At 41.3% G+C, this 11,107-nt stretch overlaps 1 protein-coding gene and 1 non-coding gene across 2 annotated transcripts in view; both read right to left on the reverse strand.

Annotated features, from left to right (window-relative positions):
* LOC122790526 (zinc-binding protein A33-like) overlaps window positions 1-7,355 on the reverse strand; it is a 106,026-nt gene extending 98,671 nt beyond the window's left edge. Inside the window, 1 exon segment of the mRNA XM_044058075.1 lies at window positions 7,298-7,355. Within this exon segment, the coding sequence (XP_043914010.1) occupies window positions 7,298-7,355 (58 nt within the window).
* On the reverse strand, window positions 4,529-4,618 carry TRNAI-UAU. Its single transcript is given in 2 exon segments — window positions 4,529-4,564; window positions 4,581-4,618. It is a non-coding gene; the product is annotated as a tRNA-Ile (tRNA).
* Window positions 7,356-11,107: the final 3,752 nt, after the last annotated feature.

Genomic DNA, 11,107 nt, shown 5'->3' on the forward strand with positions numbered 1-11,107 from the left:
TTCCTCCTACAGTGGCACACCCCTCTGCGATTGACATGTATCCCATGTAGGCCACTCCTCGGTGTACTACCGCTACGCCGTTTGCTCCATCCTTACGCCGGCGCCGTTTTTGCGATTCACTATTATCTGCCTCATTTGCATGGCATTGACTGCTAATACATGGTTACGGCGCCGAACACTGCCGCCACTCCTTGACAACCCTTGCGCTGGGGTTGAAGCTTTACATACATACTATGGTGTGTGGTGGCTGTGCAGCTGATGTGTATTATACTGCTCTTTTAGGACATTGTCATATTATTTCATTGCTTTGCAACTTCTGTGCACATATCCGGGGGTTCTGCTGTGCTTTCTACGTACATACCATTTATGTCATTTTTTACATTTTGTGCATATTTTCTTTGGACATTCTCGGTGCCTTTCCCCATTGGCATATTGCACCTGTATGATACCTGACTTTGACAGCCTTCCGTTACTCCTCGGTCATGTTTGGGTAAATGTAAACCGTTTTTTTTGGTTTACATTGTCGCCCTTACGCCTGTGCCACTTCGTGGATCGCTATTTCCCTTCATTTGCATGGTGCAATACCGCACACAGTGTGTTTTGCATACCTACGCGGGGCGGCGAGGTCCGCGCCCGGTAGTGCACGTGGAATTGATTCATACCTGAATCGCTCAGCAGCCATATTTGGCGTTATAACGCCAACGCTATGTGGGCGCCTGGCGCAAGGTTCATGAATCCCGGGGTATGTGTTTTCTCATTTTTGTGTTTTGTTAAGTTTTACCAAGTGGTTGTTTTTAAAAGTTTATAATAAACAATAAATACTGACGCTCCAGTGGTGCAACTGTTTACTGCGTGGTACTTATAGAGATCTCAAGTTTTCATTTGATCTTTAACCTGTGTGAATACAGATCCAGTACAGATTTGACCTGGACACATTTTCCAGCATCAGATCCAAGCTACTCCCCTACCCATAATGCCCCTGTCTCCCCCCCAGATCTTATTTGCCACGTGTCTAGATAGCAGTGTGATCCATCAACTGGAAGAAAATCAACAACTCAGATGGAACGTTATGGTAAGACACAACTTCTTTATCTGAAGTTGTTAATCTTCTTCCTATTCATCAGTGATGGGATAGAGTCCCCAGCTACTTGGAGAACCTTGGTGGCCCTTATGGAAGAACATTCCTGAGAACCATTGAACCAAAGGCCGTTCTTCCCCTGGAGATCAGATCCAATTTGTAATGTTTGATAAAGATGTGGGGCTTAGCCCAAATGACAGCTGCACAAATGTCACCCATGGAGGCCCTAGAGTGGAAGGCAACAGACGCTGCAACAGCCCTAGTTGAGTGAGCTTTGATTTGGCCAGGCTTAGATCCCTCCCGTAAGTGATTATGTGAAGGCAATGCAATCCCTGAGCCATTTAGACCAAGAAACGTTCAATACTGCTCCTCCCATTGTATGGCCCGAAAAGGAGATGAAAGGCTGGTCAAACTTGTGAAAGGATTTAGTTCTGTCCAGACAGAAACGTAATTGCCTATGAACATCCAAGGAAAGTAGGCAGTATTCTCCCTTGTTAAAGTAATTTGGGAAGAACACAGGGAGCTCAATGGACTGGTTAATTGAAAAGTCAGAAACCATTTTGGAGAGAAAGGATGGGTTAGTACAAAGTGATACTCTGTCCTTATGAAAGATCAGATAAGGGCTCTTGATACATAATGTTTGTAATTCAGAAATTCTTCTGGCTGAGGTTATAGCCACCAAAAATAAGGATTTCCATGACAGGAATTTTAGATCACATGTCGCAGCTGGCTCAAAAGGGGGCAGAAAAAGAGACTGTAGAACCCAAGACAGAGTCCATGCCTCCACTGGCTGGCTGCCTGATAGGAGGCCTGCTGTGGAAAATACCCTTGAAGAAAGTCTTGCAAAGTTGAGAGGAAATAAGCGGGACTCCATCTGACCAATTATGGAAGTTGGAAACAGCTGCTAGATGGACTTGAATGGTGGAAGCTGAGGCCCTACTGTCGAACAGTTCAGCCAGATAATGAAGAATAGTGGCTACGGGGGCTGAGAACAGGTCTAGCTTCTGATTATATGACCAAATAGAAAATCTTTTCCATTTGTCCCTGTAAAGTTTCCTGGTGGATGGTTTATGAGAGGCCAAGATAATATTACTTACGGGTGAAGAAAGGGTTTCCTGCCTGGCAACTAACGGAAGTGGAGAAACCAAGCTGTCAGCTTGAGAGAGGACAAATTCGGGGAAGTCAGCGCTTGAGGGTGAGATATGAGGTCCTGACAAGTGTCTAGGATCCAAGGAGGTTGTAACAGATGAGGTCGAAGGAAGGGAAACCACACTTGACAAAGCCAGAACGGGGCAATGAGGATCACGTTGCTTCTCAACCGAATAGCTTTCCTTAGAACAAGGGGGATCAGAAGAATCGGAGGATAAGCATAAAGGAGACCCGTGGGCCAATCGTGAATCGAAGCATCTCTCTGTGACACCCGACAGGGGGAAAGAGGGCAAAACAGGTGCTGCATTTTGTGTTTGAAAAGGTCGCAGCATGGCTGGCCCCAAAGGCTGAAAATTTCCGCCACCACACTCGGGTTGAGAGACCACTCATGAGGATGGAAAATGCATCTGCTCAGCCTGTCCGCAATCATGTTGGAGCTCCCCGGGATATGCGTTGTGATCAGATAGCAGTTGGCAGCTATCGCCCACTGCCAGATTCTTATGGCTTCGCGACATAGGGGGTAGCATTTGGTCCCTCCCTGTTTATGTACCAGATAACGGACATGTCCGACTGGACAGCAATCATTCCGGACGGAAGGAGCGGATGAAAAGCTTGAAACGCCAATAGCACCGCTCTTAACTCCAGGACACTGATATACAAGTTGACCTCTACATCGGACCACGTGCTTTGTACTGACTTTCCCTGGAAGTGGCCCCCCACCCCATCAGGGAAGCATCCGTGGTCACCGTGGCGCTGGATTGGGAAGTCTGGAAGGGGTGACACTAAAGATTTTTGTCTGTACTCATCCACCAGAGGAGATCTTGTTTGCAACTGTTGGTGACGAGATTATGTGAGCTCAGGGGATGAAGACTGGGTATCCACTGGACCTGAAGGAGCCATTGCAGTACTCTCATGTGTAGTCTGGCTAAGGGAATAATAGGGATGTCTGCAGCCATAGACCTCCAAGGCTTGGAGAACCTCCCTTGCAGACACCTTTCTTCAACAGAGTATCACTTGAACTTGTATCCTTAGTCTTTGAAGCCTCTAAAGAAGAAGTGAGATCAGGCTTGACTGGGTATTAAATATTGCCCCTATAAATTCCAGTTGTTGTGAGGGTTGAAGGTCGGATTTCTCCTAATGTATGGTGATGCCCAGTGACTCTGCTAGAACCATGGTGTAGCTGAGGGCCCTGACCAGAAGACGATTAGTGGGGGCGGAGAGGAGCCAATCGTCTAGGTATGGAAACACCTGGAATCCCTGAAGTCTCAGATGAGCTGTTACCACCACAAGGCATTTTGTGAACACTCTGGGGGCCATTGAGAGACCGAAAGGCAGCGCTCTGAACTGGTAGTGATTGGCTCCCAACCGGAAGCCAAGGAGGCTCCTGGAGCGCTTGTCCATCTTGATACGGTAATATGCATCCCAGAGATCTAATGAGCACATCCACATACCCTCCCGCAGAAAGGGAAGGATGGTTTGAATCATGACCATGCGGAATTTGGTCTGAACTACCGATTCAAGTTGGCTGAGATCCAGAATGGGCCTCCAATCCCATTTTATTTGGCACCAAAAGGAATCTTGAGTAGAACCCTGATCCACACTGATCTAGGGGGACCTGTTGGATGGCTTGTTTTTGACAAAGCTTTCGTATTTCGGAAGCTGCCTCCTTCCTTTGACTGGGTGGAACATCGGGAAGGGATTTCGGAGGTCTTGGATAAGATATTAGGGAAATATGGTAGCCTCTGGTAATGATTCTCTGCACCCACTGATCATATGTAATAGAGAGCCAAGGCAGCTTGGTGCAGAGAAAAATGCACCCTGACTGCTACCAAAGGAAAGCAATCGGGCAGCGCCTCAGGAGCTCGGAACCGAACCCAATCAGTGATAACTAGGAAGAAGATTAACAAATTCAGATTTCCTTCCCACCACCATAAGACGATATTGAGAAATATTGGTGCAGCTAATGCCTGCACAGCCTCAATTTTAATTTATCAGAATAACTCCCCTTCAAAAGAAGCAAAATTACTGTTTAAAATTAAATCCATGAAGGTGCATAAAATCTTAATATTAACTTGTTCTAACGAAGTACATAGAATTAATGCTTATGTAGGCTGAGAATTTAAAAAAAATAGTTAATGCAGTGTTTGTCTCACCAGTGCTTTAGTTTAAGTTGTAACATTAATACAAGCAGTCGCAATGTGTGTGTTTGTTAAGTAGCTGTATCACATAAAGATGAAGTTATAAAAATGAAGGCAAATAGTTTCTTTCAGTTCTCTAGCTTAGTTATATAACTAAAAAACTTGCTCCAGGTGAGGCTCGAACTCACAACCTCGGCATTGCTCCAGTACTGCTGTATAAGTACCGCGCGCTAACCAATTGCGCCACTGGAGCTTCAGTGTTAATTGTTTATTTTAAACTACAGGTACATCTCCTAGTCCTTTAAATTCTAAAGTGCAGTCTGCTTTTCATTCACTTTTGAGGGCCTGTTTAAGGTAGAAAACAACATCACTGTGAATGTGTAAAATAAGAGGTTGTATGGATGTGTGTCGGCATACTAGGTACGTATATATACATTTCTGCAAAAGTACTTAACTTACCATGAGGCTATGTGGCCTTGGAGTCAGTTATATTATGTAAGGGGGAGCAGTGCCTCCCTCCCAACATCAAGGTCATTAATTCTAAGTTTTCTGCACTTTGGTAGAAATCATCTGTCACTTAAATTTGTCTTGCTTAAGCATACCCCCAGTGTGTGTGTTAGACTGCATCTATTAATGCTGTGAGGATTATAATAACAATCCTCAGAACAGTGAAACTTCAAATACGCCTTGGGAGAATATATGCTAATTCTAATTTTAGAGCAGTCTCATAATAATAAATTGTGTGTGTATATTAAGGGCCGCACTGGTGCAGCGGTTAGCGTTGTCGCCTCACAGCAAAAGGTTCTCCCGTTGGATTTTCGGATGGACCACCTTCTGTGTGGAGTCTGCATGCCCTCCACATGGTCGGGTGACATCTAAAGACATGCAGGTAGGTGCGTGCGTGTGTTGGTGTGCCTTCTTTGAAGGTTGGGCATCAGGCTGGCAACTCAGTACTGTAAAAATCCACTGCCAATCATTAGCGGACTGGAGTTCAGCTGTGGCGACCCCTAACCGGGAAAAGCCAAAAGACTAGTACTGGTTGGGGGGGCAGTCCCCCATGTCAGAAGGCACAGGGGGGCACAACTGCAAAAAACACCTGAAACCTTTTATAGCCAGGTTTAATTTTCATTGTTTAAGTGAAATCTGACTTGATTTTTTTTTTAGAATTGCAGGACTAGAATCTACAGATCTGATGATTTGACAGAAAATCCATGTGTGTGTTTGTGTTTCATTTCATGTTATTTTCAGGCTTTATTTCATTTTTAAACCTATGATGTAAAGTTTAAGAATGTTTTTGTCTGGAATATGTACAGCATAAAGTGTCAATTGTGTGACAGTTTTTCAAAAAACAATTAATACCGATACCAGAGATGTTAGAGAAAACAGGACAGAGGTTTTGCTGTATCCGTCTCAGAAGTGTTACTTGTGCTATTAGACAGCATACCAAAGAAGAGGATTAGGGAGTACAGTGATGGGCCGCTGCTCTGGAAATGGGAAAAGGGCCTAGGACTGGCAGAAAGATGAGAGAAAACCTAGCTACCAGGCCATGTCAGAGAAATGTTCTTTTAGTCCCAGAAGGGCAAAAGTGCTGAGGATTAGGTTAGAAAACTATGTCACAATAATCATACTTTAAGATGGATGGGGTGGGCAAGTCACAGAAGAAGTTGGGAGGGTTCATAATAAAACAGTGTTTTTCATTTCCCTAAAATTCAGTACATTGGAAGTAAAAATTTTCAAGTAACACTGGAGCCATATGATGTCATAAAAATCACAAAAAAGAAACTGACTTTGCCCCCACACCCTGAATGGTAAATATGCCAACTCTTAAACAGTATAAACTTAGGATAAAGAATTAAGTACATTTCTAAAAAAAAATTCTCCTACCTATAACGTTCACAGCATTAGTTAATTAATATTAAATTCAGAACACTATCTCTGCAACAAAACATGACCAATAAAGCAGATTCTCATTAAAGCAAATATTTGCTAAATCATAACAGTGTCAACTAAACCTGGCTGGCTCCATTGTAGAAAAGAATGGGGCCTTGATGACAGGCCAGCCAACTCAGGTTCTATGAGTGAAGTGCATGGATGCAAAGATGTGTACTTGTCAGGAAATTACCTAATGAATTTTTCTTCTTCTGCCTGGTATCTACCTAAACTGTCTACATATCTTACTATCTCTGCAGTCAGTACCTATGCTATTAAATGCATAATTGTTGTACTATGCCATAATGTTACTCTGAATTCTTCTTTATTATTTTAGGCATTACTACATTCCTTGTAAATAACTTAATGCTAATCAAACTTATCAAACATATTTGCCACAAGCACATCCAAAGAACTACTCAACGGCTACATATAAAAACAATAAATTTATTGGTGAGCGCTTTCGTGGTGTTGATACACCACTTCTTCAGACCTAAAAAACAACTATACTAAACTCTGCTTAAGTGCCACTTAATCACAGACACACCCAAACCTTTCCACGTGTCATCATTCCACTGTGTGCTAGTTAAACTCACAGTGCCTAAAAACTATACTCAATAATCATATATAAAAATAAACACAAAATAGAAAATAAAAACTAAGAAATACATCATAATTAGTACATATCCAATGTTCACATTCTTTAAAAACATATAAAAATATATAAAAAGACATTGTGCTAGCATCATTGATATGCACTACAGTAAAAGACAAATATATCTAGGCAAAATTCCCTATATAATCAATATTGACAGGCCTGCTATAAAATACAATATTGTGTTCATAACAGAAAGTCATTGTCCTAAGCAATATACGGTCCAATACAGGAGCTCAAAACAGCAGGTTTACCTATGTATTGGTCTGGACTTTAATATGGGTTTGAGGGGTACCTTTTCATTCAAACCCCTCCCCTTATCTGCTCGAAGCCTCAATATCCACCTACTCTCTGTTGTCTCAGTCTGGTTAACTATATCACCACCACGTTCATTACCATATACCATTTCTATTACCTGGAACCTGAAACTGTGACTAGCATCAGTCTTGTTAACATGCCTTGCCAATGCATTAGTGTTATCTTTATTTCTAATTTTCAATAAATGCTCTCTGATTCTATATCTCAGCCTTCTATTGGTTTTACCCACATAGTAAGCGGAGCATATGTTACATACAGCCAAATAAACAATATTAATACTGTTGCAATTTGCCTCGACCTTGAAGAAAAAAATCTCTCCTAAGGTCAGGATGTGAAAACACATTATTTGTGTCAATATAGCAACACTGATTACAATTCAAACATGGAACCATCCCCATCCGATCACCATAACGCTTGGGCTCTTGTTTATCTTTGGGATAACGTAACATTTTTTCAAGGATTTCTTATTTTTATATAGAAATGATGGTCTATCACCCACTATTGATCCTATCTGAGGATCCTGTGTGAGTATTGGCCAATATTTCCGAATGACCTCAGTGACAACTCTGACACCACTAGAATAATCAACGGGTACTCTCACATACCTCTTCTTAGGTCTTCCACCTTTTGCATGCTCACTATTACTGACCATCTCCCTTTCAGAGAAATAAGGTTTCCCTGTATCACTCCTAAGCTCCCCGACATTGGAAACTACTTCAGAGACTTCTGCTTTATTATATCCCCTATTAACAAATCTCTCTTCTAATACCTCCATCTCAGTATTGAATCTCCCTTCCTCAGTGGTCAACCTGGAGGTTCTTAATGCCTGCCCCTTAACCACATTACAGAAAATGTGGTGGGGGTGCATGCTAGTCCTATGCAACAGATGATTCCTGTGACATTCTTTCCTATGTATCTTGGTAGAGAGTATCCCTTTATCATCCCAGTATACACATACATCAAGAAAGTTAATTTTGTCATGTGAAAGACTAACCTCAAATTCAAGAAAATTTGTTGTACTATTGATATATTCACAAAAATTACTCAATCCTGTTAAATCACCATTCCATAAAATGAAGAGGTCATCTACAAAATGTTTGTAAAAGATAACCTGACTCCACATACTGTTCAACAATACAAACTGTTTTTCCCAACTAGCCATTACTAAGTTGGCTTAGCTGTTGGCACAAGAAGTGCCTATAGCTACGCCCTCTTTTTGCAAGTATAACTTATGTTGAAACATCAATACATTGTTCTCCAAAATAATCATCATTAACTGAGTAAGTAAATCAATTTGTCTCCCATCATAGGCCTGATCAACAAGTAAATAATCTCTCAATATTTCAACACCCTGTCCATTGGGGATACATGTAAACAAAGACTTTACGTCTAAAGTGACAAAGATCACTTCACCCTGCATTAATAGGGAAGTTTTGTTGAATCTAAATAGATCTTCCAAAACCTGTTTGGAATCTCTGAGAATATTCAGGTTTTTATTGACTACTGGTCTCAACTTCTTCTCCACATAAATAGAGCAAGGTTCAGTAATCCAATTTCTCCCAGAGACTATAGGCCTCAGAGGTGGATAAGCTGCATTTTTATGAATCTTGGGTAAGCCATTTATCACAAGTATCATAGGTTTCCCTACTTTAAAATAATCATATAAATCTGAGTCAAGAGTATGTTCTAACATCATATCATAAAAGAGATGTTCTACTTTGGTGATTAATTTCCTTCCTTCAGTGAAACTGATCTCACTGTACACATTGTGATCCGATAACAACTGATGCATGATCTTATTATAGTAATCAGTATCCATGATTACTATTGGGCCCCCTTGTCCGCCGGTTTGATAATAATTTCAGCATTCTGCTGTAACTTAGTTAAGAGCTTCCTCGTCTGACCTACTCATGTTAAAAAATCCTCCCTTTCTCTGTCCATTAAGCTTGTCAAATAACTCTGCTTCACATAACAGTGAGAAAGCCTCAACCGTTGTATTAGTGGGTGGTATAAAAGTACTCGGTTTCCTATACTCATGTGGAACCTCCCCTTCATCTTTAAACATAATCTTTAACAACACATTCCTATTTAACATTTTAAGGTTAAACAAAGTTTCTGTTACCTCTGTCCTCCTGGACGGTATAAACGATAGTCCTTTGTTTAATAACACACATTGAGCAAGAGTCAAAGTTTTCTGAGAAATGTTCCAAACAAGGTTGTCATCTAATATTCCCATATGGCTGCGACTAGATCGTTCTAGTTGACACTCGTTTCCATTCATTTCTTGTGGACTTTCAGCTGAAATTCCCAGTCTGGGACTCTGTAATTCTGTAAAGGAAACGCTGCTAACAATAGTCAGTGCTGGAATATCTATGTGCAGCTCTAAGTTCTCCTTCTGCCATTCTGCCACGTGCGGCCTGGAAAGTCCTGTGATAGTTTTCGTCTCATCCGACTTCTGCTTCCATCTCTGGGGGTCGGATCTTTGTCCAACCGGATAGGCAGCGTTAGAAAAACCTGCTTCTTCTTGGGTGATCCTGACACTTGCAATACTGCTTCCTGCGTAGATGGTAGTTGCTTGTTTCTCTCCACTCGGACACCTCTATCTAGGGAAGCCTTCTTGTTCAAATTACCTCCTTCTCCAATATCCAAAACACTCACTGGAGCAGCATTAGCTTTCCGTTTAGCCAGTAATCTCTCCTCAACGGGCACAAATTCATTAATATTCACGTTGACGTTAGAAACTTCACTAATTCCAGCCAATGGCTGTGTATTTAAGGTGGGCTGCTGTTCAGCACGCTCATTCATATGATTCCTTGGCCACACAAATACATGGACTGCCTTAAAATCAGCGCTCTCTCAAGTTTGCCCGCTTTTTGTCTCATAAGACTCTCTTCAAATAAACACACAGAATCCACTATATGTTGAATTTTTTCCTCTACCAACATACAAGGATAAGTACAAAACAACTTATCCCTCTGGCAGACAATTTGTTGTAGAATCAAATCTTCTTCCTTGTCACTAAACTCTACGAGCAAACGCATGTAATTAAAACTTACTTCCAGATTCAACTGCTGCCATCTAGCTAAGAGTTCTAAATTTTACTCACCATAAGCGGGCATCTTTAGAACTTTAAGTCCTCTGGGTATCACTTTGTTCTTCAAACTTGCTTCATGGTGTGCCCTTTGTGTCTGTATCCTTTTAACTTTGTTCAATAAATCTTCCATTCTGTGTACTTCCCTCAAAAAGGCTGCAAAGTCAACATCACTGTAATCGTTATTCAATTCATTGTTCACGTCCGTTGTATTCTCCGATAACAAATTCGGTTTTCTTTTCACAAAGTCCATCATTTTAGAAGCAAAGGTTTCACCTGATTTCTCGGAAGTATTCACAACTCTACTCGAGCAACTCCCCTTGCTTGTTGTAGAGAAAGAGTCAATGGTAACTGAACTGTCTGCCATTGCTACTGACCACAAACCAAAAAGAACTAAATATTCAAACACAATCAAGGTGATGGTCAGTAGAGCGTAGTCTCTGGATACAATATCCAAAAGTATTCGCCACAAGCACATCCAAAGAACTACTCAATGCCTACATATAAAAACAATAAATTTATTGGTGAGCACTTTCGTGGTGTTGACACACCACTTCTTCAAACCTAAAAAACAACTATACTAAACTCTGCTTAAGTACCACTTAATCACAGACACACCCAAACCTTTTCACATGTCATCATTCCACTGTGTGCTAGTTAAACTCACAGTGCCTAAAACAGAGTTATACTCAATAATCATATATACAAATATACACAAAATAGAAAATAAAAACTAAGAAATACATCAT

Source organism: Protopterus annectens, chromosome 16.part0 (assembly GCF_019279795.1).
Source record: "Protopterus annectens isolate FY-2018-M chromosome 16.part0, PAN1.0, whole genome shotgun sequence".
Lineage (NCBI taxonomy): Eukaryota > Metazoa > Chordata > Ceratodontiformes > Protopteridae > Protopterus > Protopterus annectens.